This window comes from Podarcis cretensis, assembly GCF_951804945.1.
Source record: "Podarcis cretensis genome assembly, chromosome: 17".
Classification (NCBI taxonomy): Eukaryota; Metazoa; Chordata; class Lepidosauria; order Squamata; family Lacertidae; genus Podarcis; species Podarcis cretensis.
The window spans coordinates 10,375,193-10,401,884 of record NC_137187.1 but is presented as its reverse complement, the minus strand read 5'-3'; the positions used below and the strand labels follow the sequence as shown (position 1 = coordinate 10,401,884).

General features: G+C 44.5%; 1 protein-coding gene across 8 annotated transcripts in view; it reads right to left on the bottom strand.

Moving 5' to 3' along the window:
• Positions 1-22,421, bottom strand: part of LOC307206274 (rap1 GTPase-activating protein 1-like) — a 46,836-nt gene extending 24,415 nt beyond the window's left edge. For 4 of the 8 annotated variants that reach the window (XM_079959328.1, XM_079959331.1, XM_079959333.1 and 1 more), the window contains exons 1-5: positions 11,350-11,564; positions 7,118-7,211; positions 6,102-6,137; positions 2,881-2,928; positions 2,016-2,054 (exon numbers count right to left, since the gene is read on the bottom strand). In XM_079959328.1, the coding sequence (XP_079815454.1) occupies positions 2,016-2,054; positions 2,881-2,928; positions 6,102-6,137; positions 7,118-7,211; positions 11,350-11,456 (324 nt within the window). In that variant the 5' untranslated portion in view covers positions 11,457-11,564. Of the gene's footprint in view, positions 1-2,015; positions 2,055-2,880; positions 2,929-6,101; positions 6,138-7,117; positions 7,212-11,349; positions 11,567-22,143 lie in introns of those variants that run through there. The other 4 variants (XM_079959329.1, XM_079959327.1, XM_079959326.1 and 1 more) reach the window with 4 other exon arrangements.
• Between the last annotated feature and the right edge of the window lie 4,271 nt (positions 22,422-26,692).

The window sequence follows — 26,692 nt, the reverse complement described above, 5'->3', positions numbered from 1 at the left end:
TCTCGGATTCTGCCAGTCATCTCCGCCAGTTCCATATAGTCTATCAGTTGCATCTGCCATTCTTCCAGTGTGGGTAATTCTTGAGTTTTCCAGCTTTTAGCGATGAGTATCCTTGCTGCTGTTGTAGCGTACATAAAAAAGGTTCGATCCTTCTTTTGCACACTCTGACCAACAATGCCCAAGAGAAAGGCCTCTGGTTTCTTAAGGAAGGTATACTTAAATACCTTTTTCAGTTCATTATAAATCATTTCCCAGAAAACCTTCACTCTAGGGCAAGTCCACCAGAGGTGAAAGAATGTTCCTTCAGCTTCTTTACACTTCCAACATTTATTATCAGACACATGGTATATCTTTGCAAGCTTGACTGGGGTCATGTACCACCTGTATATCATTTTCATAATATTTTCTTTCAAGGCATTACATGCCGTAAATCTCAAACCTGTGGTCCATAACTTTTCCCAGTCAGCAAACATGATGTTGTACCCTATGTCCTGTGCCCATTTTATCATGGCTGATTTGACCGTTTCATCCTGTGTATTCCATTTTAACAGCAAATTATACATTCTTGAAAGTATCTTAGAGCTGGGTTCTAACAGTTCAGTTTCTTACTTTGATTTTTCCACCTGGAATCCTACCTTTTTATCCAACTTAAAAACTTCTTTAATCTGAGCATAATGTAGCCAATCTCGCACTTTATCTTTTATTTTCTCCATACTCTGCAACCTCCAGTTATCTCCATCTTTTTCTATTATTTCCCAATATTTCGGCCATTTGGCCTCCATATTGAGTTTTTTCAAGGCCTTAGCCTCCATTGGTGATAACCACCTTGGGGTCTTATTTTCCAATAAGTCTTTATATTTCAACCAGACATTAAATACTGCTTTTCTGACAACATGGTTCTTGAAATTCTTATGTATTTTAGCCTTGTCATACCACAGATATGCATGCCACCCAAACGCATTGTTGAATCCTTCCAAATCTAAAACATCAGTGTTCTCAAGAAGTAGCCAGTCTTTCAACCAGCAGAAAGCTGCTGATTCATAATACAACTTTAGGTCTGGCAGGGCAAATCCCCCTCTTTCTACAAATCTTTTCTACAGATCAGTTACATTTTTGGCACAGAAAATTTAAAATGAATCTAATCTATAATTTCACACGTACACACACACATCTGAAACAAAAGTAAACCTTCAAAAGCAAGTTCATGTTTTATTCTGGTCAGAGTCTACCACAGAAAATGAGCTTTCCCCTGTCATCAAAAACATAGTACAAGCACCCAGAGAAGCAAATCAAATATTGATCTTAATAGTAGGACAGGTTCAGGCGGGAAATGACAGGAACTGGTGAAGCCGTTTAAAAAATGGTAGACTGTGATCTGGCTATCCAGTCACAGCTGCCATCTGCACTATACATTTAAAGCAGTAACATACGACTTTAAACAGTTATATGGCTTCCCCTGTAGAATCCTGAGAACTGCAGTTCCATTAAGGATGTTGCGAATTGTTAGGAGACCCCTAGTGTGGTGTAGTGGTTAAGAGCAGTGGACTTGTAATCTGGTGAACCAGGTTCGATTCCCCGCTCCTCCACATGCAGCTGCTGGGTCACCTTGGGCTAGTAACACTTCTCTGAAGTCTCTCAGCCTCACTCACCTCACAGAGTGTTTATTGTGGGGGAGGAAGGGAAAGGAGATTGTTAGCCGCTTTGAGACTCTTTAGGGTAGTGATAAAGCGGGATATCAAAGCCAAACTCCTCTTCTTCTATTCCTCACACAGAGCTACAATTCCTAGAGTGGCTTAACAACCAATCCCTCTTCCCAGGGAACTCAGGAATCAAAAGGAATAGGGGGTCTCCTAACAACTCTTAATACAAAGACAAATGAAGGCTTGGAGACATTAAATGCTGTCAGTTCAAACTAACACCTGATCCACAATTTGAGGGCATACGTGAGCCAACCTCATTTTTTAAAAAAAGAATAAATTGGAACTCAAATCTTGGTTGGTTTTGCTGTGACTCACCTCATGGATGCTTGGGTATGGGATGTACTCCTCTTCTCTCTGAAAACCCAAAGAGGTTATATGGGGGTGAGGAGCTGGGGATTATGCAAATTGCAAAGAAATGCATAGGCTTCCAACATCCTATCACATGCATCCCTGCCTCCTGAGTCCAAATAAGGATAATAATTGGGCCTCCCAGTTCTTCCACCCAAACTATATGCATTTGTGGATAATACAGTATATACCGTATTTTTCGCCCTATAGGACGCACTTTTTCCCCTCCAAAAATGAAGGGGAAAAAGTGCGTCCTATGGGGCGAATGCAGGCTTTCGCTGAAGCCTGGAGAGCCAGAGGGGTAACTTTTTTTTCTTTATCCCCCCCCCCCAAAAAAAACTAGGTGCGCCCTATGGGCCGGTGCGCCCTATGGGGCGAAAAATACGGTATATAGATTATGACTATTCCCCCAGCTCCCTGTCTTCCTCATGAAATCCCTCTGGCATTAGCTCTTCCCTATCCTTGCAATTCCCATCTCTTTCATGTATATTTGTTACATTAGTTTGGCTCACCTCCTAGTCCCTTATTAGCTCCACAGTTGAAACCTACATAAGTGGAAGGCTGCCATTCATTGATACAGGGACACACTCAAAGCTGCAATTCAGCTGGGAGCAAAGCACACCACACCCCTGCTGTCTTGTCCCTGATTCCCAGCTTGATCATACATGCATAGCCCTATCTGGGCCTCATTGATCCCTCTCTGGATGTTGGGAAACAGCTTTTTATACCATGCATTATAAAGACAATGTGAGGATCGGCTCTTACAGTTGTCATTTTTAGTACTAAAATTCCGTTGGAGGGTTCAGTCGTATAATTGCAGAGCTGAACTGACCTTGAGTGGAGCTGGAAGTGAACACCTTTGCTCATCCAAACGACTTTTCTAGACAGAGAAAAAGGCAGAGTGAAACTGCACAGCCCAGAATGTCTCTCCTTTCCCCTCCACCTGATGCTTGCTAACCCACCTACCCTTGCAACACAAATTCAGATTTCTGCAGCTGAGAGCAAGATTCTCAACAAAGTTTTAAGTCCTACTCCTGGATATTGTCAAGGTTAAATTGCAAAAAGAGAACAGCCAGCATACCTGTTGTTGCTACTTTTTCATAATAATTAACTGTAGAATATCATTAACACAAACTGAACAAACAATTCCCTTGTTTGCAAAGCAAAAGGATTTGTGCCTTTGGCATACACACCTAGGACACACAAGCCCATTTCACCATTTACATAACAATAGTCAGTCAGTGTGTAGAAGGAGTAAACTAATCAGAAATACGGGTGAATCTGGGAAATAATCACATCATATAGCCTAAAACACTGTAAGCAGTGGGAGAATGGAGCCCCTACACCTCATTCTGTCTTATTCTGGCTGAGATCCATTGCTTTAGGAAAGGGAAAGAGCATGATGTTTTGCAACCAAAACTGCTCCCAAATGTTCCCCTCTCATCCAGGTGTCAGAATCAATCCATGTTTGCACAGTCCAAACGTAAAGCTAAAGCCTTGCTGCATATAGAGGCATCCATACACACAGGTGTTTCCCATCTAACTGTTTCCATTCAAGACACCTAGACAGGCATCAGAGTAGTTTTCCAATCCTACCTGGTTACTCCATTTCCTTTCCTCCTCTTAGACTTGAGAGTTTAAGATTAAAAGTTAATGTGTGTTCACCCAATTATCAAGGTAGCAAACACCTTTGCAGTACATTTTTCTGATAAAAACTCTTTTGATTACATGAGCGTACCCAGACATGTGGGACGCAGGTGGCGCTGTGGGTTAAACCACAGAGCCTAGGACTTGCCGATCAGAAGGTCGGTGGTTCGAATCCCCGTGTCGGGGTGAGCTCCCGTTGCTCAGTCCCTGCTCCTGCCAACCTAGCAGTTCGAAAGCACGTCAAAGTGCAAGTAGATAAATAGGTACCACTCTGGTGGGAAGGTAAACGGCGTTTCCGTGTGCTGCTCTGGTTCACCAGAAGCGGCTTAGTCATGCTGGCCACATGACCCGGAAGCTGTACGCCGGCTCCCTCGGCCAATAAAGCGAGATGAGTGCCACAACCCCAGAGTTGGTCACGAATGGACCTAATGGTCAGGGGTCCCTTTACCTTTACCCAGACATGTAAAACTGCTATGTGTTTTAATCTGTAATTTTAGCTTCTAACACACCATCGTTTTAACCTTGATCTTTTTAACTATATCTTTCTATCTATCTGTTGCTCAGACGCTGTTGGGATTTTTGTTTTGCAATTAAGCAGAATGCAAGTTCTGTTAAATAATAAAAAAAAGAGAAAGTTAACACAGCATAATGAGAGAATGCTGAGTTCGCTTTGCTAGCACAAACAGATAGTGACAACACAGAGAAGAAAACACAAGCAGGCACGGCAGGTGGCAGAGAAGGGGGATTTCGCTTCACATGTTCCTTACGTCAGAGCTACTGTGCATTCGCGCTCCGGCACCTAGCAACTAGATAATTGCCAGCTCTTGCCTCACCACCAGCAGTTTGGCGCTGCTGGTTCTCTGACGAAATCAACAAATCATATAGGCTGCGGAGTGCCATTTTTAGTTATTGCCTCTGTTGCAGTTTCTGAGCCAACTGGCAACAGGAACTTAGCCTCCAGCCAGGGGTGGGGCAGAGCAGGGATGCCAAGGCACTCCTACGAAATATTTCATCCCTGGAATCGTGTGGTTAAGTGTATACATCCTTGGCTCCAAATGAACGTTAGCTAACAGAAGCTCAGCGGAAAGAAACCCACCCCATTTGTAACAAGCAGGAGCAAGGTGTGGTAAGAATTCTTAGGTGTCAAATATAAGTGAAATGTTCATAAATATACAAGGCAAACACATATATAAGTATATAAGCCACGTGTCTAACGTAGTACAGGAGATCAATCCTGAAGTCATTTTGACTCTCCCAGATTGACCTCAAATATTTCTCTGTTAGGAGAAAATAAATGTGAAAGGCTCCCCATTGTCTTTTGCTTACACATCCTGTCTTAAGGGTGTATTTGTGTATGAATAGAGGGAGCCTGTGACCTGGATTCAGAAACTAAAGTATTTGCCTTCACCAAAGAATGGCCAGGCTGCCCAGGTAAAGCAACCAGTGACTGATATCAAGTATCCTGGCAGACAGGACTTCTGCTGTAGACTGCCTCCTTCTGTTCTTTAGGAGGGTGGTCTTAGGCTACAGGGAGGGACTACAGGGAGGGACGCAGGTGGCGCTGTGGGTTAAAGCCTCAGTGCCTAGGACTTGCCGATCGAAAGGTCGGTGGTTCGAATCCCTGCGGCGGGGTGCGCTCCTGCTGCTCGGTCCCAGCGCCTGCCAACCTAGCAGTTCGAAAGCACCTCCGGGTGCAAGTAGATAAATAGGGACCGCTTACCAGCGGGAAGGTAAACGGCGTTTCCATGTGCGGCTCTGGCTTGCCAGAGCAGCGATGTCACGCTGGCCACGTGACCCGGAAGTGTCTCCAGACAGCGCTGGCCCCTGGCCTCTTAAGTGAGATGGGCGCACAACCCCAGAGTCTGTCAAGACTGGCCCGTACGGGCAGGGGTACCTTTACCTTTTACCTTTACTTAGGCTACAGGGTGGGCAATTTCAAAAGTCTATATAAGGGCTTATGCACCATTGTTCTGGGTTCTCTTCTCCCTCCTTTGTGTGGTGAGTGGGGACCCTGTTGCAACAGTTAATAAAGATCGGGCTTACTAGCCACTTTGCTTCGCATTATACTCTGGTTGGCCTCTGGCATTTTCTCCTACCAATAGGGAACCCACTTAAGGACTCTATATGGGCTCTTGGATACCCCATAAGGGAAAAGGAGCAGTTTTTTCTTATAACAAGGGGAAGAGGTAAATACATTTTCTGAATGGAGGTAAACAAGACTGGTTAGCAGAAGGTGCTGTAGAACTGGGGGTGGGGGGTGGGACAGGACAGGACTGGAATAAGAGACAGCAGGTTTTTACACGACAGCAGTGTTGCAATGGAGGTACAATCTCACAGCAGATTTAATGCATGGAAGGTGAGTCAGCACTAAGAAAGCTGAAACTTGATGGAATAAGCAAACCATACCTGCATTTTTTCAATCATTTCAAACAAATCCACTGCCTGTGAGAAATGACAGGAAATAAGAAATGAATTTTCAAGGTCACAAATTTTGATTGAGATCTCTGTAAATGATGAGACTTTTATTCTTTGTGAAATTATATGATGCTTAATATTTTGACCTTTACACATGCTCCAAAACTTGAATCCGCAAGGCTCTTCATAAGATTGAGACTTTCTCATCACTGATGTTAAAATAAATACTTCCTGATCTTCACTGTTACAGAAATAGGCATGAAAGAAAAACTATTGCATAAACTCTAATTATTCAGAAACCAGACTGAAAAATAGTACTCACATATTCTAATTTCCTGTGATTTATGAATCTTTCACTTTTTCAAAAAAGCAATTCATCAGTATCACCTTTATTATTCAGATAGTAATTTATCTGTTAAGCTGAGGAAGAGTTTCCATAACAGTCTAGAAGTTTTCCCATCTAAAAGCACAACCTTTGCTACTTGTTCTGATCCAACCAGGGGCCACACATGTATTGAAAAGGGATTCTCTGTATATCCCTAGCTGTAGGAGACCTGCACCAATTAAACAGTGGTTTTTGTGCAATTCACCAGTCCAATTCAACAGTCAGGACCAGGGCTGGCTCAGAACTTTTTGCCACTTCAGGCAAAACAGAAAATGCCACTCCACCTACCGCCGCCACCTCTTCCTCCACAGCTCCCTACGTCTTGCTCCACAGACCTCCCCACAAAGGTGGTGGGGGAGTAAAAGGAGGCTGTAGAGGAGCAGACATTGGTGGGTGGAGATGAGGCAGTGGCAGAGGTGATGAGCAGCACACTCACTGGAGGCAAGATCTGCTGCGTAAGGCAACTGCCTTACCTCACCAAATGGGCGGGCCGGCCCTGGCCAGGACTATGTGCACACCAGTTGGTTGAGAGAGCTGATTCAGTCCACACCCTTACTCACTGAATACCTGACTGCAAGGATTCTAGTTTTTTTTAAAAAAGAAGGATTCTGCAGCCTCTTACCTTATTTTGAACAGCTGGATTAAGGGTAGCCTGAGGATCCTGGACAGGTGAATCTAAGGTGTCACTGATGCAGCGCTCTGCCTCATCAGTCCTCCTGTATGAAAATCGGAGCACCATAAAATCTCCAATGTGGCAGGCAGATCCTCTATCCCTCCCAGATGTTGACACCCACCTTTACTTACAAGCCTAAGAATTGTTATGCTTGCACTTCATAAGACCCTTGGCCCACACTTTCAAAATCAGTGGAGAATGATCATCATATTATATTTCCAAGAAAATATCGCAGCTGACAATGGGTTCAAGACCAAACCCCAAAATCTCAACGATAACTGAGAAATATGACACCCCGTTCCCCCCCACCCTGCCCCTGATCAGGCCAGTTAACACAGGTATATGTTTGTAGTATTTTCCACATAAGCATATGCCAGAAACTCCGGACAGAAAACAGTACCAGACTTATCTGCCCAGTGAATCAAGTTGTTGTTTTTTAATGCTAACCTAGAAATCCTCTAGGACAGTGTTCAGTGAATCTTAAGTGATCCTACTTCCATGCTTTTACTTGTAAAATTCCCTCCAGCCTACTGCTGCATCCCACTTTCCATTTTAGTACTGGCAGCCAAGCTGCCACATGCTATTCCTTCTACCCCTTCGGTGGTTCCACTGCAGTTTCCTTGTTATGTCCAAATAGGACTCCACACAAACACCTCTCCCGATCTTCCACCACTTTGACTTGGCTCAGCTAATTCTTGATCCCTTCTTCCTCATGCCTGGTTACAGCCGAGTATTAGAATAAACCTGAACTACAAGTGTTGTGTTCTGCTTTGCTAAATAGAGGAAAAATCCTAGAAATCACACTGGTAGGTTTTACAAAGGGAATGTGTGAGTTCTGTGAAAGAAAAACAGGCTTGGAACAATTCCCAAAAGAGAATTAAGTCAACAGACTTCCATAGCATATAGTTCTTTTGGTGACCTGCTGTTAGCCCAACGGTTCACTACGTGTGTGTATGTGTGTATGTATCTATACGCATCTACAGTGGTACCTTGGTTGTCAAACATAATCCGTACCGGAAGTCCGTCCCAAAACCAAAGCGTCCCAAAACCAAGGCACGCTTTCCCATAGAAAGCAATGCAAAATGGATTAAACAGTTCCAGACTTTTAAAAACAACCCCTAAAACAGCAATTTAACATGAATTTTACTATCTAACGAGACCATTGATCCATAAAATGAAAACAATAAACAATGTACTGCAGTCACACAATCAATCAGTAGCCGCAAAAACAAAAACGCATAATAAATAGCAAAAACAGACAGACCTCAACGTAGCACTCAAATCAGAGCACGTTCTGCTTCCGAAAAAAGTTCACAAACTGAAACACACTTCTGGATTTGCAGTGTTTGGGTTCCAAGCTATTTTAGTACCAAGGTGTTTGAGAACCAATGTACCACTGTATATGAATGAGTAAGATGTGTTTGCAGGACCCCAAGAGTTTTTACGACATAAATTATCTTACTTGATTAGCCATACAATAGCAGAGTCTTTCCAAATTTTAACAAGAAGCAGAAGCATAAGGAATGCCATGTAAAATAAATTATACCCTGATCCTAGAAGTCACATGACAGTAAATAGCGAGTTACAAACTCCTTGGGCAATAAACATTAGCGGTAGCTGGGGAATACTCTTGGAGGCCATTTACCAAAACAATGAGAGAACTCATCTTGTTTTATAAGACCTGTATCTGAGTGTGACTCGTCTGTGCAGAGAATGCCAGGATGCACAATTTCCCACTTTTGGTACCATTACCATTTTAGGGACTGGGTGACTCTGAGACTCAGTGTGACATGCATTCTGTCTGATCTTAAGTGACCAAACTGCAGCTGAGATATTCTGAGAATCTATCTGCATTAATAGAAGCACAATGCAGAGGTAGAAAGGAGCTTTGCCTTCAACATCTGTTTCTCACTGATGATGGTAATACTGAAAGACGGTAATATAGAGGCAGCACAGCAAGGGGTAATTACTGCTTCCAGTAAACTCACTTAGAGGGTTTCCTGAAAGAACTTGAACATTCCTCCCAAACAAATAAGCACAGGAAAAAATGCACACATAATCACAATTCATTTACATGGGTTAATAATTAGTGTCTTATGCAAATTAAGTTGCTCATTGCTTGCTTTGCAATGTGGATTTTAAAACATTTGGGAAATCAAACCAAAACAGCTGGACAACTAAAAGTCACCCAGGTACAAATCCCAGAGGCAAGCTCTAAATCTATTGCAGTTCTTTTTAAAGTTGCTAGCTTGGATTTGAAACATTACTGGAGCCCTGGAGCCAAGGTGGGCTAGGAGGTGGAGCCTTGATGTACGGAATGATCAGAGTAAAGGATGGGAAGAGTCAATAGCAAAATAGAAAATAAAAAAAAATCTTGTTGTACTACCTCCAAAGTATACTGGCTTCTCAAGTCTTTAAGTATTTGTGATAACTGCCAGAATGCGGTTTTACTGGTTGGTATACCTTATTGGCAGCCTTATATAACAATATATAATAAACATTTTATGGCACTTTTTCAGTGTTCAAAGTGCATCACACACATTATTTAAAGTTATCATCTTCTTATATAGCTGCAAGGCTGAGCAATAGCACATAGCCACGCTAATCATGATTCTTCCTATGGAATCCTGGGAATTAGGACACAGTGACAGATATAATTCCCAGCATCTTACTAAAGGACAGTTCCCTTGGACTATTTGAGGATAAGCCATGTGGTTTTAAAATGCTATTAAAGTGGTTTTAAAATGCTATTAAGTTGGTAGTGTGTGGATAGGACTTGGGGCTCTCAAGATGTTACCCATCAGCAGTGGCGTAGCGTGGGTTGTCAGCACCCGGGGCAAGGCAAGTAATTTGTACCCCCTAACCCGTGGATTTGCGCCCCCTAACCCTAACCCCCAGATGTTGCGGCCGGTGCGGCCGGGCCCCCCTGCACCCCCTACGCTACGCCACTGCCCATCAGACAAAGCCAGCATGGCAAATCGACAGGAATTATGGTAGTTGTGCTCCGATAACATCTGGAAGGTCATAGGTTCCCCTTCCTGAGTTTGTGGTTAAAGTGATATTTGAATTGCCTCACAGTTCACAACCTTAGCCACAATACAGTCCCGTGACTCGCAAACTCCAGATATCCTTATTATAAACCAAAATCCAGGTTTGTAACCACAAGAGGCCTGTGGGAATTCAGAGATATTCCAGGCCCTCCCCAGAATATTCCTATTTCATGAAGGTGGAGAAAGAAATGTGATTCTTTTCCTTATGCTAATATATGGGTGAAATGTGTAGGCAAAATTTATCTACAGTATACTGCACCTTTAAAGCACATTTGAAGCTCATTTTCCTCCTCTAAGAAATATGGGCACTGTAATCTACCTCTCACAGAGTTACAATTTCCAACACCTTGAACAAACTACAGTGCTCAGAACTCTTTGAGGAGGAAAATGTGCTTCAAAAGTACCTTGTGTATGCATTCTTAGTTGCTCAATAAGGAATAAAACTGCTCTCAGTTCCCAATATTCTGGCTGCTAAGAGAGCAAACCAACACTGAGATTACTGTCAAACATGAAGTACTTACATATTTAGACTTTATAACCATTTAATTTTACTACATCCACATCAAAATAACTTTGAGCATACTTGTTTCTAGATACTGGCTGCTCTACATTAACGCTCCTTTCTCCCAGTTTACCATTAGGCCCCCTCACTGAAATATTTCTGGCGACAGGCCTGCCCAAGTCCTATGAAATTCCAGCCATATTTAGCATCCACGTTCCACAGAATACCACGGTACCAATAGGACTGTTCTCCAGGTGTGATTTTCAGTTGCAGGTCTATGGAGCTTTCCCTTTTCTGCTCTGAAAGCAAACGTCTTGTGAGAAATGCAGGCTCAGCTGTTTCCCTGTCTTTGGAAATACACTGCGTACAACAAGACATCTTTTCAAAAACCAAGAGGAAGGGGAGAAAGTGGGACAAAAGGAAGACCTGAAGATTTAGGCATTGCATGCTGGAAGGGAAGAGCAATCCAGCTCATTCCCCTTCCCAAAAGATTCAAGGAACCCCTCATTCTTCTGGAAGTTCCCCCAAATTTTTGTAAATGCAAAATAAACCCAGCTCCCTTCTTTTCCTGGAAGATGCAGCAGGAAGGACATGCAACAGGGTCAGCCAGAACCTGTATAGGTACATACCCTTCACAGACTCCAAAGGTAAAGCTACGTTTCCGAGAAAACATCCTCGTCTCTCTGCCAACTGTGGGTTGTTTGGCCTCCTGAGTCTCCTCTTTCTGTGCCAGCATAAACTCGCCACCCTGTCTCCAGAGGCCACAGGATTTGTCCCCAAACCCCTATTCCCCTTGCTTTAAAACAAAAAATCCTCCAAATCTAAACTGCTATTTCCTTTGCTCTCCTGAGACACACTTCAAATGACAAAAATAAGAACAGCTCACAGTTAGGGCTGGATCTACACAGCGCAAGGGCAGGAAACTCCTGGGGAGACACGGCAGGTTGTCAGGAGGGCTAGAGAACAACCAAGGAAGAAGGCGAGAGATAGGAAAGCAAGAAATGAAGGAGGTGAATATTTTGAAGAGGAAAACGAGAAGGAAAACTGAAAACTTAGAATCTCCTCGGCAGGGGAAATCCAGATCTCCATGAAAAATCATCATGCTTATAATTGTATGTCGAAGGCTGTTGTTTGAACAGCAATACTATAGTGGTTTGTAGCATGATGTTACAAAAGGGAGATGACCTGAGAAGTTTTGGCAAGGAGGGAGACAGAGGAGAGAGGAGCATGGGCCTGCAGAGCAAGGAATGAGCAGTAAACAATTTAGTTGTCTGTCTTTATTATGGCAGAAGAAAATGAGCCAGATCACCAGGAGATCCACATAGAAGACTATGCCCAAATTTTGGTATAACTTCACTATTCAGCAGTTTAATGCAGACATTGGACAGCACAGAGGACAAGGTTAAAACTGCAGTACTGCATAGGCCAAAGACAAAACAAACTGGTAGTCTTCCTAACACCATCTTCTGGGTCTGCTCCTGCCCTCCAGGGATGATGATAATAATAATAATAATAATAATAATAATAATAATAATAATAATAATTTTATTATTTATACACCACCCATCTGACTGGTGCCACCTGCAAATACAGCCTCCTACACGCATTCATGTGACATAGCCCATAAAGTTACCCTGGTTAATTGTATATCAAATAATCTTAAGAAGTCCAGAAGAATGATCATTTCCCTGGTGCGAGCAATCTTCTGGAGTAATAATAATAATAATAATAATAAAACTGGGCTGAAAACTTAATTGGGAGGAACCAAAACAACTGCCGTTATTGAAGAAAACTAACATGCAAGTTTTCTAAATGCTGGGGGGTTATTTCTTTTATATGGAGGAACAAATAGTCTTAGGCAGTGCTTTTTCTGGGGGTACGCAGGGGTACGCATACCCCTAAACATCTTGTGAATCTTTGTACTTTTGCCCATTTACTGTATTTGTTTTCCCTGATCTGAACTATAAAATGGTGATTTTCTTGAGTCAGAATTAGAGTACCCCGAAACTTTTTTTTTAGAAGAAAAGCACTGGTCTTAGGAGAGTAACCTTCAGTGATTACAGCTGTGTGCACACCATTTATTTAAAGCACATTTATAACACATCCCCTCCTCACTGCAAATAACCCGGGGAACCTCACAATTTCTCAGGGGCCTGTGAAGCCTCTGAGTGCGCCTGCCTCCCTTGCAAGCCAGTCCTTATCCACCGCCGGCTTTGTCCTGAGGTGGTTATAGATACAGTACATTTCTCTCTCGAAAAGAACGTAGAGGGGAAGGAGGAAGTGCGCTGCTGCTCCCATTCCGCTTTCAGCTCTACGTTGTTCAAGGATCAGTTCAGTACTTGAATAGCTGAGCAGAAAGTGGAGCAACTGAGAGGGCAGGAGGGGAAAAAAGTGATCAGGGAGGCAGAGAGAAGAAAAATAGCCGTGAGGAGGAGCAGAGGGGAGAAAGTGAGGTGCCACAGGAATCAGGAGAGAGAATATGAAATGTGGGGGGGGGGAGAGAAAGTGTGTAAGCATAGATAAATACACACAAGTCAAACCTAGCAAAACAGATCCCCTTGGCATCACATTTTTTTCATAGTGTTTATTGTTATGTACTGAAGTTCTCACCCTGGGCCAGCAGGGGGATACTGTAGATAGTTATGCAAATAAGGGATCGAAAGAGACATTCAGTGATTGGATAGTTTTAGAAAATTGTTACAGTTCATTACCTCAGTTCCCTGGTTTATACGTAATGCTAAGCCATAGTGTCTTTAGCTCAACTATGACTACCTATTCTGCCTAGCATACTAACCATGGTTTATTTTATGTGAAACCACAATAAGCTTATGGTTTGTTGCTGGTAAGGATCATGACGTGTTTTAACCATGGTTTATGGTCTAACTCAACAATCTTGTTTCACCATGGTTTGTTTATAGCTAGCCACCCCACCTCAAGTGCTCTTCAGCTTACAAAACCGTGAGGCAAGAGAAGCTGGAAAACAAAGCAAGGTTTGGAGAAACAAACCATGGCTTCTTCGTTCATAAATGAGTAGACTTGAGGTTTGTTGAACATATCATGTTAAAATAATGGCTAAGTTATGTGTGGATGGAGCCATTGAGAACTAGAGTTTCCCCCATAGTTTTTCTACTGAAATTTGTTAGAATTTTATTGATTGGTTGATTGCTACTTTTCCCTGCTCATTTATCAGAAGGAACATCAAAAGCCCTTAGTAACAGCTTGATCTCTTTGAACTCCTCAGCCCAGGTATGAAAATAATCTGTGCGCTGCTGAAGGGGGAATCAGGGATTGGTATATCAATGAAGCCTTATTAACAAGCCTGACACATATCAATTCACTTCTCTTCAGCCTCTTGTGAATGGTTCTGTAGCCTTTCCCTATTTTCTCTCTCACAATGCATGTTTATTCAGAAATAAGTCCCACTATGGTCAATGAGGCTTACTCCCAGGTTAAGTGAGCATAGGGTTGTTGCAAAAGGAGTTGCTTCTTGAATCTCGGTCCTACTGCTTGATGATAAAATCCCTTTGAGGTATTTTCCCCCTGTTTCACTGCCTCAGCTTTATTGCTATGAGCCATGTCATTGCAAAAAGTAAAATGAGCAAATACCGATAATTAAAACAGAGTCACCACCAATTAAATTTATAGTAGTCATTTAGCAGCAAGAGAACTATGTGAACTTTATTTTCCTCTGCCAACGAGAATGAGTAAGATCTCATTAGAACAAGAATGGTCCACAAGATACCACAGCAACAGCAGGACATTCTGGATTAAATATTAAACAAAATGGTAATTTAAGATATTGGACATGGATGAGAAACATCCGGACAGATGGGAATCAATAGAATTTCCGTTGCCTTCTAATGTGCAAAAGATAGGAAGACAAGTCTTGCACAATTTCCACAGAATCTTTAGGAGTCCAAAACCATGATAACCCTCTTCCAAAATAATAAAAGGGTCTATGGGTAGGCAGCAACAACAACAACATGTTGGGGAATAGAGTCGTATGTGCTGGGTCCTCTGGCCAGTATCCCCTAAACTAGTCCGCTACCTCAGTGCAGTGGAGGATGCTATCCCATCACAAAGGCAAAAGTAAGACAGCTATCAATCCTGATGGTGTTACATGGAATAGAAGGGGATGCCATCTTGTTCTTTGTTTCAGACAGCAAAATCTTTTGGTTCAGCCCTGTTGAAAATGAAGTAATGCATAAGCTTACCTCAAGCCGACATGCTGTGAGGGAAAACTAATTCTCCAAGTGGTTATTTTCATAATGCTGCCCTGGAAATAATTTTATTTGAAGATTGTGGTGGTGGTGGGAATCTATAAAGTATATAAATATTCAACCCGCCCAGGGGTGCGGGGCACAGGCATAAAACAGTAGACTGTTTAAGACCCCCAGGTGAGATCTGAACCAGAAATTTATTGGCTCACGGTGCACTACACGGGTTGTCAAGGGCTGTGATGTGCAGATCCATATATCTTGCCATTCCGCACTGTCACTTCAGTTTACATAACCTAAGCCCTTATAAGTAGAATATCCCAGTAATTTCAGTGGAAATTACGCCTACATAATGTTCCTGCAGAAAGAATGGAAAATTACAGAAATGCAGATGAGAAATCCAGTTAAGTGGAAAGAACAGAATTTGTCCTTTTATGCATATTAAAATAACAACAAATATGAATGAAGAGGCAATCTAGAAAACAATGAGGGGTAATTTTATCACCATGCCTGTCAAATGAGATGCCATGATCTTTTTCTCTAAGTTTTTGTTTAGTAACTAGCCAATGGTGATTCTTCAAAGGGCACTGATGGCTAGCTACTACTTACTACAGAGACCATGACTCCCAAATTTGGCTGGGACCTAGAGAGAAACAATTTGACTGATTTGACTTCTTCAGCGAAGAAGTAGAAATTTTACAGTTGTCTGTGAAGGAATCATGGGGGTGGGGTGGGGGGCTCAAGGGGCTTGAATTTGCTCCTGGAGAGCTGATACTACTTTAAAGATTAGCACTGCTAGGGTTGCCATATTGAGTGCAAAAAAGAGGACACATTTGCCAACGTGTACTATGATGACTCTACCCATGAAAAAGAGGACGTGTCCTGGAAAAAGAGGACATATGGCAACCATCTCCTCATGTGAAGGAAACTTACCTGCATTAGCAAATGTCCTAGGATTTCCAAAACAAAAAACAAAAAAAACCCCGCACAATGCCTCCATTAGGTATTTTAGGCTTATGAGAAGATTCCTCATGAGACAATAATTGATGGTGGACAAACTGCATAAAACAGGGGTACCCAAACTTTTTTCAAAAAGGACTAGATTTGATGAAGTTGTTGAGCTTTTTTTGGAATGAGGTAGTTTTTGTGGAATGAGGTAGTTTTTTTGGAATGAGGTAGTTTTTTTGGAATGAGGTAGTTGAACTTTTTTTACAATTTTATCCCAAAGTTGTTGAGCTTTTTTTAGGATTTTTACATACACATGCTCCTCCAAGCATTGCTGATCGGTTTCCCCCAGGGTCAGAGGGAGCCACCAACATTCAGGAACACTCCAGCTCTTGCCAAACTCAGTAGGAGCGCTCCTCCAAGCGTTGCTGCTTGCTTGGCTTCCCTAAACTGGGGGCGGGGGGGGGTCTGCGGAAGACTGGGAATACAATGCATCTCTCACTTGGGTAATGGCGGGGAGAAGGATCTTCTAAAAAGCAAAAAAAGAACTTCAAGCGGATTGCGCATATCTTACAAAATAATCAATGGTTGGGGGCAGCCAGGCCACTGAATTCTGAAGGTGTCATTTCAAAAACTTCTAATATTTGGTAGATCCAACAATCGGATCAGATAGAAAGAAGAGCACGCAGCTGCCCCAGGGATGCACTCCATCAAGTCTTTAAGAAATCCTCTCCACTCCGGGTTCCCCTTAGCACTGTACAGGACAGCAGAGAAAAAATTCAAGGAGGTAGGAAAAGGGAAAAGAAGTGTCCCTTGCAAGCCCTCAAAAGCACTACAAAGCTGGCTCAAGTGCCGCTGTTTTGTCAGGACCCTTTTGCGTTAATTTTATTTTATTTTTTATATATATATTTTATTAAGTTTTGAAAAAGAGAACAAACATAAGGAAAAACAAAAACAAATGCACAAAAACACCAAACTATACAATACAATAGAAGAAAGAAAAAACAATTTAAAAAACAAACAAACCCATCTTAAAAAAGATTAGAAAGAAAAAAAAGAAAAAAAAGAGCACAAGAAAAAAACCCTCTTTTTAGTCCACTACTTTGATTGACTTATTTTCTTGACTTCCTCTCATCTCCCTTTTTTGTATTCCTGTTAAAAATTAATTCAGTAAATTCTTGTCCAATTTATTTGTCTAGTTATCCGTCCAATCTTATTTTAAACCTCATCGCTGGAACCCTTTCTGTTCATTTCAATACCATTAACATTCAAAAATTTTAAAATGTTTCTGTAAATAAATTTTAAATTTCTTCCAATCTTCTTCCACCAACTCTTCTCCCTGGTCTCGGATTCTGCCAGTCATCTCCGCCTTTTGCGTTAATTTTATTGTTAAACAAATAGAATGCTCTGTAATCTCCCCCCCCCCCTTCTGGAAACAACAATGGTTACTATAATTGTATTGTGCATTCTAATTATAGACCTATTAGCTTGACTGACATAACAGCAAAATTCTAAGCCAAACATCAGTTGTCAAAATTGTCAAAAGACGCAGACCGATAAAGGGTTGTATCGAGGGATGTGAGGAGGCAGTAATTTCAGCCCGTCCTGTTTTCATCGCAATCAGCGCTGTTCCCGTTCTGCTACGTTTCAGCTTCCAGTAAAGCCTACATTATTCTTCTTGCTTGATTAATTACATAATTAACTTCAGTTTATTTCAATGGAAGGGAAGCGTCAAACACAATGCAGAAAATAACACAGTGATTTCTGCAATCTCCGTGGACTCAAAACCAACAATAGCAAGTACCTCTTGTATTTGCTTGAATAATTTCCATTCCTGATGACTATGCAAATGGTGGCAATTTCCACTCCCATTTCTAACATAATTGTTTGACATCTCTTGTTTTAGCCAACCTGGTAATTCCATTAGTGCAAGGACTTCCACCTCCACAATGGCAATTCCTACCCGTGAACTCCTCTCTCCCTGCGTCCCAGAGGGTGAGGGAACCACTGGAACAGATTGGATGGGGCAAAAGAAGCAGAAGAAAGGAAGTCCGATTGCGCAAGCAAAAGCCCTTGCACAAGTTGGATTACCTTGTTGGATACAACCCTGATGTCTTCTAGCTTCAGATTAGTGTACTCTACTTCAAACAATTACGTTGGACTTATTATACCTTGAATAAATAAATGCACTTCATATTAAGAAGGCAGCCTTATACAGTATGCTGCTTTTGACACAATGGTTCAGGAAAAGTTGAGGGAAGCCTATTCTGAACCAATCTAGATAGCCAATTGTTGCTGTTTTAAAAACAGGTTCTATATTCAGACAGCAGCCTCTAGGCTATTAGCAAATAATATGCCAATCACTTGGGGAGTAAAACAAGAATGCAGTCTCGCTCGATTTCTTTTAACCTTTTCTATAAATGAAACTACAGGTGCACTGGGCGATAACAAGCTCTCTCCTTCCTCCAATGCAGCAGTTCTCAACCTGTGGGTCCCCAGATGTTGTTGGACTACAACTCCCATCATCCCTGAGCTCTGGGGTGATGGAAGTTGTAGTCCAACAACATCAGTGGACCCACAAGTTGAGAAAGGCTACTCCAACGGATGGTTAAAGAAACCAATGCAGTCCCTCCTCTCTCATCTATGCAAGGGTAGGCTATAACAACAGTTAACCATCTGACGTGGATATTGCTGTAAAAAAAATGATCTTAACGTAAACTATGGCAAAACTAAGGTGAATATTTATATTGCTCCTAGGCATCTTGAGCACTCCAACATTTCTCCAATGAAAATAGGGACATCCTAAGGAAAAGTGGGACATTCCGGGATCAAATCAGTCAGAGGGCCTTCTTGGTAGAGGTGCCTGCCCTTCCATCAGATGTCAAGCAAATAAACAACTACCTGACTTTTAGAAGACATCTGAAGGCAGGGAAGTTTTTAATGTTTAGTGTTTTATCACTTTATTATTATTATTATTAATAATATGTTTGGAGTCGCCCAGAGTGGCTGGGGAAACCCAGCCAGATGGGCAGGGTATAAATAATAAAGTAGTATTATCATAATAAACTGAAACGGCTTCTCTAAATCAGGGACGTCACTTGAAAACAGGACACTTGGAGGGTCTGATGCTTTGGGGCTCAAAGTTAAGCACATTGACTCATTAAATTAAGCAAGCCATAACTCATCAATATTTGGAAATCCTGTTCTCTAGTTGCATAACTAGAAAACACACCTGGATTTAGCTCAGATTAAAATGGATAAATCCATATATGTGGTTCATAATTTTTAGAGTATCCATGGAGGCAAGCAAGTATTCCTGCACACCTTCCATGAGGCAGAAGTCTGGGGCATTTGTAGACCCTCGATCTGAAACATTTCCAAAACAAAACCCCAAGATCCATCTTGAGAGTGTTGTGGCGAACTGAAACTGGAAATAAGAACACTGCAAGAGTCCTCTTGGATCAATTAAAGGCCCATATCTAGTCCTGCATTCTGCTCTCACAATGGTGCCCCAACTCATCTTCAGCCGAGATGAAAATATATCAGTGTCTTGTCAACTATAATGTATGTCAAATTGCACCTTGTCCTTGGGAGACTTCCAAGAGCAGTTGCAACCCAACTCCTCTAATTGTCCTACTGAGCCCAGAAAACCACTTTACAGTGCAATTCTATATAACTGTTTTGCTTGTTTGTTTGTTTATCGTTATGTCTGTTTATATGCTGCCCTTCAGGGTATAAATCCATTCAAGGTGGCTTACAATTTCATACGGTATTTTAAAAACACAGTAAACAGTTTTAGCATATTTAGAATCCTTCCCACAGGTTGACTGATGGCAGATGACCCTGGAGAATTAAGTGCAGCTGGAGCAGACCCTGAGGTGGTCTTCACCAGCCACCCTCTCTCCTGGAATCCCCCCCCCCACAGCGCAGTTGAGGATAGATTGCCTTGAACAAGGAGGAGAAAGCAGGCCCAGAGTACGGATCTCCTCAGAAGCAAGTCCAGTTTAATTAAATGGGATTTACTCCCAAGCAACCCTATTTCCTTCTTTAAAATTACTCGCCTGAATCCAAGCTGCCAGCTGCTAAACTGGAATTTAACAGCAGAGAGAATTTTTTGTTCAGTAGTCATTCTTAAAGAAGAACCCTGGTTATGAATTAATACTATTTTAGCACAGCCTTGAACATTATTTAACTGGGACCGGTCTACGTTTTGTTGTTGTTCTAAACTGAGATCTGCTTTTGCATTGCTAAGGTTCCAACAGCTGCCCTCTGCTGTACTTGATCGACATTATCGCAACGCTCCTTTCAATTTGAGACACCGTTCTGCGCCGTAAAGAGGAAGATATTCTCCTCTACATGTTTTGCTGTGTTATCTCTGAAACTGAACAGGGTTTCCTACCTCTGCTGGAAAGGTGGAGCTTTTTTGTCAAACAAACAAGAAAAAGTAGTGTTTTTTTTTTAACTTGTCAGCTGCAAAATGTCACGTATTTCTCCCGGATTAGTTTTTGGATGACTTGTTCTCGTATCTTTTTCCCTGCTGCAATTTTTAATTTGTTTCTGAATCGAACAGCCAAAAGCAAATAAACTTTAAAAAGACAATTGAGCATGCTTTTTCCTCCTACTTCCCAGTCTAGAAGTCTAGACAAATTTCATAGACTGATCTTCTGCACCATCCATCAATGAAATGAATCGCATTAAGGACCTGCAAGTCTGATGAGAGACATAAGAGACTTGGGGGGGGGGGTAGGAATCCCCTCTGTGCCCATGTATATTATCTGCCAACTGAAAGAGCAATACCACGCAGCTGATGAAGAGGGCTCTCATCCAGAAAAGCTTGTGCCACCATAAATCTGTTGGGTCTTTAAGATGCCACGGCACTCTTTTGTTGTCTTTGCTGCAACAGACTAGCATGGCTACCCCTCTGTGGAATACAGCCTCTCTCGCATGCAAACACAATGGCACATAGCAGCAGCTAAACGCCAGCCAGCACCACGGAAGTGCAGATTCTGTTGTTTCTTTTTAACGTTTGGAAATAGAAGCAGATCCAAATTGCACATACCAAACAGATGATATCCGCTATCAGATGCACAGATATACAAAGAGCCTCTTGCCAATTGCCGCCAGTATTAAGGGAGCCACAAAGATGCAACCTCTACCTCAGCGTAGCCACCTCTCCGGCACAGGCAGAAGTGAAACAGGTCTTGCCAAGTGCCAGGTATGCCTACTTGTGCTCAGGCTGTTTCCCAGCGGTGCCTATTTGCAAGAAGAAAGATGCCAGGGGCTCCATTTTGCCTGGAAGTCATGACCTCTGACCTTCAGGCCCCCCACCCAACCAGCCCTATATATTTGGGGGCTACTCAGTAATGAGAGAAAGGCAGTCTACACATGCTCAGAAAGGCACTTAAAAATAAAAAAATTCTCCAATATCCAGCATTGATGAGCCATACTGCTGATGATGGGTGCTGGCGCTCAAACCGGCTAAGTCCCAGCTCCTATCAAGCGTAACTACTCCGGTTGTGTGGACATCTACCTCCCACCTTCCCTCAGCCGACGCGACCAGTACCAGAAATTTGCCTGCACTGCTCTCCCTCACTTTATGCCTGTTGTTACGGAAAATCAGGCAGCAATACAACAGGTGCAGCTTTCAAACAGCCCAGGCTCCCAACAGTAGGAAGCCCCTGCCCCCAGTGGCGTAGCGTGGGGGGTGCAAGGGGGGCGGCCGCACCGGGCGCAACATCTGGGGGTTAGGGTTAGGGGGCGCAAATCCACGGGTTAGGGGGCGCAAATTACTTGCCTTGCCCTGGGTGCTGACAACCCACGCTACGCCACTGCCTGCCACTGCTGCACTTCTGCCTGTAATGCTCTAAAAGGAGGAATGAGTCGGGGAAGAGAAGGTGCCCACCCTACTGGGCTGTGAGCCTCCTTACCAGTACCCACCAGTCCACTTACCACCCAACCTTCTGCCTTTGCTGGGGGGGGGGAGAGGGATGTTACCCAGGACAACTCAGAGGTCAGCCAAGTTTGGCAGCCCCCTACAGTTTCCCAGCACCCAAACAGCTGCTCGCGCAACCGGGGTGCCGGCAAATTGGCATTCAAGGGTACACTGCCCTGGGTGATGGAGGCTCCATTAAGCTCCTGGAGCTCTCCAGGAACGTGCCCGACTTATTCTCCAAAGGCGCCGCCTCCACCGGGGGCCACTGCCCGCATCTCCCTCCCTCCCTAATTAGCCCGGCGGGAGAGAGGCGCGCCGAGCCCCCCTACCTGCGCGCAGCGCTGGCATCTCCGGCGGGGGGCGAAGGTGGCGGCTCCGGCGGCGGCGCAGGGAGCCCGGCGTCCGGCTGCTCCTCCGCGTTTGCTGGCTCCCCGCTCGGCAGCCCAGCCTATCAATTATTCAAGTAGGTTGCAGTGTCCTCTTCTCCTCCCCTTCCGCTGCTGCTGCTGCTGCTGCTGCTCCCCCTGCCTGGGGAGGAGGGCGGTGGGGAGAGAGGCTGCCACGGACCCGCTGCGAGGCGCGCAGCAGCCCGAAGTCAGGACGCACAACACACACACACAGGCACCGTCGCCAGAAGGGGGGGGGGGGGAAGGGGGCTGGGTTTGTGACCCACAGAGACAACACGAATTAGAAACCCCTCCTCCAAGTGATGGAGAAGATCATGGCTAGTCTAATCATTTAATCAGGCCAGTTGTATAAGACTGGTTTTCTTCTCCCCCCAGGGCGCGCTCCAAAAAGAGGCCGGGTGCGTATTTTCGGGATCTAGTAGTACTGTAGTCCCGTGAACATGCATTTCGCTGCTTTCCTCCAAAGAGTGCGCTGCTTCCCCTCCTCTCCGTTGCTCTCCCCACGACAACCCTGTGAGGTAGGTCACTGGCCGGCCCAAAGTCACCCAAAGGCATAGCTGTCAACTTACAGATTTGAAAATAAGGGACCAGCAGCCTCGAAAATAAGGGATCAGCAGCCAAAATAAGGGATTTGGCTTAGCTTCTGAGTTCCATCAGCCCTTCGCTGCCTGAGAGGGAGGGAGAGAGACTCTTGCCCACGCCGCCTGTGAGGCAGTTGTGGCGCCGCCGTGGCCACTGAAGTGCCACCCTTCTGTGTCCCTCCTCATCCCCTCCTCTTCTTCCTCCCTCAGGCTGCCTCCAGTGGCGTAGCGTGGGGGTGAGGGGGGGCCGGCCGTACCGGGTGCAACATCTGGGGGTTAGGATTAGGGGGCACAAATCCATGGGTTAGGGGGCGTAAATTACTTGCCTTGCCCCGGGTGCTGACAACCCACGCTATGCCACTGGCCTCAGCCGCCGCTGCCGCTGCCGCCTCCTCCTCCGGCTTCCTCTGGCAACGCAGCGGACGTCTCGCAAGAGAGGGGCTGCCTGCCCACCCGCCACCACCTGTTTCCTCACGACGCGCCCCTGAGTCGGAAAAGGGAGAGACGGAGATGCGGCAGCTTGTGCGCGTGCTCTCTCGAAGCGGAGGACCCCGAGCCGCTGCTTCCCTCCCGAGCCGGGCGAGCATGAAACCCGGGAAATTTAAGGGACATCATCAGTCCAGGACAGCAGCGGGAAACGGCGCTGGGATAAGGGCGTTTCCCGCCAAATAAGGGACAGTTGACAGCTATGCCCAAAGGAAGTTCTGTGGCTGAGTGGAGGTTTCAGGTCCAGCACACCATAGGAGACAACTCTTAGAGGGCCAAGGACCCTTTGGCTCCCCTCCCATAATATATTTGAGGGGGCTGCCCCCCCCAGTTGATGGCATTGCCATTCAAATGGTGTGTGAGCACCAGGTCTTGTGATCGATTATGCAGGGCTTACCTGCCGTCCCCCAGTATTTTATTCAAGTTGCCACTGCAGCAGCACACTAACCACACTTGATCTGTAAGCCAAGAATTGTGTGTTGTGTGTGTACAGTGGTGCCTCGCAAGACAAAAAGAATCCGTTCCGCGAGTCTCTTCGTCTAGCGGTTTTTTCGTCTTGCGAAGCAAGCCCATTGACGGCTTAGCGGATTAGCACTATTAGCGGCTTAGCGGATAAGCGGCTTAGCGGCTTAGAAAAAGGGGGGGAGGGGAAAAAACCCGCAGGAACTCGCAAGACATTTTCGTCTTGCGAAGCAAGCCCATAGGAAATTCGTTTTGCGAAGCACCTCCAAAATGGAAAACTCTTTCGTCTAACGAGTTTTCCGTCTTGCGAGGCATTCGTCTTGTGGGGCACCACTGTATTTGTGAAGCATCCTTTCCCTTGCTTCGAAAGTACCTGCCTGGACCTGCAGGCTGAGATCTGCCCAGCCTATCTTTAGAAGAAAACCAGCAGCCTTACTAGATATTGGCCAGTGGCCCACTGGTGGTCGCCAGGCAAGATCCAGCTTGTGCCCACACCCCTCAGTACCAAGGTTATGGTTTCCTGTAACAATTTTTTTAAAAAAGGAATATCCATCGCAATCCGATCCCCTGCATACATTTGCTTGGAAGTGAATTCCACCGAGTTTTGGGGTGAGAGACCTCCTCTGGCTGCCTCCTTCTAGCAGAGATGATAAGACATTAGGAGCCAGATGTCTGAGATGACCTTGTCTCTGCCTGTTTCCAAACTTGGCTCGCATCTTAGACTGGCAGCCAAGCCGCCTGGAGGGGTGGAGGGAGAAGGCAGCTGAACGCAGTCTGCCAATGGGTAGAGGGGGGGGGGTCACCTCAGTCTCTGCTTTTCTCGACACAGCTTCGTTGAGGAAGACGGTTGTCAGTTTTATGTGGAGTCTTTTCCCCCCAGGTAGAAGGTTTCTGTTTCATCTACAGATTGGTTTTTCAGTCTTCCGTCGAGGATCTCGGGACAGGGCAACTGCAAACTATCTCACATTATTATTATGATTATTATTAACATTTCTCTAACCCACCTTCCTCCCCACACAGAGCTCAAGGTGGCTTACATTTCTCCGCCTCATTTAATCCCCACAACAGCCCTGTGAGGTAGGTTAGGCTGAGAGGCAGTGACTGGCCCAAGGTCACCCAAGGAGCTTCATGGCTGAGTGGCGATTTGAACCCTGGTCTCCCAGGTCCTGTTCTGTCACACTAAGCACTATACTATACTGGCTCCATTTTGCTATATTTCACCTAACCGCTGGGTAATTTTGGCTGTGTTCACACTCCTGTTTACTGTGCAACTACTGCAATTCCAGTGCTGGGCTTTTAACCAATGTTCCCACGAATACGTTATCCAAAATGCATACGTATGCAATACTTTGTTATGAACTACTGCTACTAATGCAGGTGGCGCTGTGGGTTAAACCACAGAGCCTAGGACTTGCCAATCAGAATGTCGGCGGTTCGAATCCCCACGACAGCGTGAGCTCCCGTTGCTCGGTCCCTGCTCCTGCCAACCTAGCAGTTCGAAAGCACCAAGTGCAAGTAGATAAATAGGCACTGCTCTGGTGGGAAGGTAAACGGCGTTTCCGTGCGCTGCTCTGGTTCGCCAGAAGCAGCTTAGTCATGCTGGCCACATGACCCGGAAGCTGTACGCCTGCTCCCTTGGCCAATAAAGCGAGATGAGCGCCGCAACCCCAGAGTCGGCCACGACTGGACCTAATGGTCAGGGGTCCCTTTACCTTTACAGCTGCTTCATCCTTGTTTCTCAAACCAGCTTCATACCAGTTGGGAGTCGTTAAGCCATTCCTAATTAGCCCCTAGTAAAGCGTGAATACCACTTCATAGGATAAAGACATCCCTGGCCCTGTCAATGCCCTCCCCCCCCCCCCCCGGTGTGTATACAAACAGAAACGAATCTGACATTAATGAAGTCCTGTTGATGTGAACAGCTGGGGGGGGGGAGGGAAGTGCTGTGAAATGCACTGGGGGAGGCAGGGGGGGGGGTAAAGAAACAACTTCATTGGGCTCTAAGGCAGTGATGTGAAGACACCCATAATCTAAGAGATGTTTAGTAGCCTAAGACGTCATGGCTTTTATAACATGCAGAAATTAACATTGGTTGAGAAATCAGAGAGAGGCGCTGAGGGAAGTCGTAGGGGGGAGGGAGGGAGGGTTTGTTGGGGAGGTGGGAGGTGGGAAATGGGGGGCGGAATAATGAAGATGATTTGTTTTGATAATTTGTTATGTTTTAATTGTTAATAAAAAATTATTTTAAAAAAAAGACGTCATGGCTGAGTGGAGATTTGACTCTTCCTGGTCCAAGTCTGGCAGGGAATGGATAGAAATTGTTATTTTGCAGGCATTTAAAGGAGATTCTACCCAATTCACACTTTCCAAAATCATTTGGGAACCAAAATGTAGTCATTCTTTGAGAATTGCACCATACAAAAACATGGGCGTAGCCAGGAATTTTGTGGGGGGCGGCAGAACCTCAGATTTGTATTGATTTTTAATGATGATTTAGGTGGGAGGCTGCAGCCCCCCTGCCCATGTACAAAAACAACATCCATTACTACAAAGGAGCTGTCGCTGAAAATATTACACAAACGGTACTCCCCAGTTATCACTGGCAAACCCTAATGTTTCTCCTATACATTGCAGAGGGTGTGGGATCTTTGGCATGCCTCCTGGACCCCGGAACCCCGGTCCCTAGATTGCGAGCCCTGCTCACTGCAGTCCTAGAGAGGGAATCCCAGAACCCTGGAAGCCGCCCAGACTGACAGTGATGATCCCAGTGCCAAGGAAGGATCCAACTGAGCTGAGCTTCTGTAGGCCAATTCGCCTAAGTGAACCAGGATGCCAAGATTTTAACAGTGGTAATGGCTTAAAGGTTGGATGTTTTTATTAACAAAGATCAATCTGGTTTCGCGCCAGGGAGGCATACAGAGAGCTCTGTTTGAAGGACACTC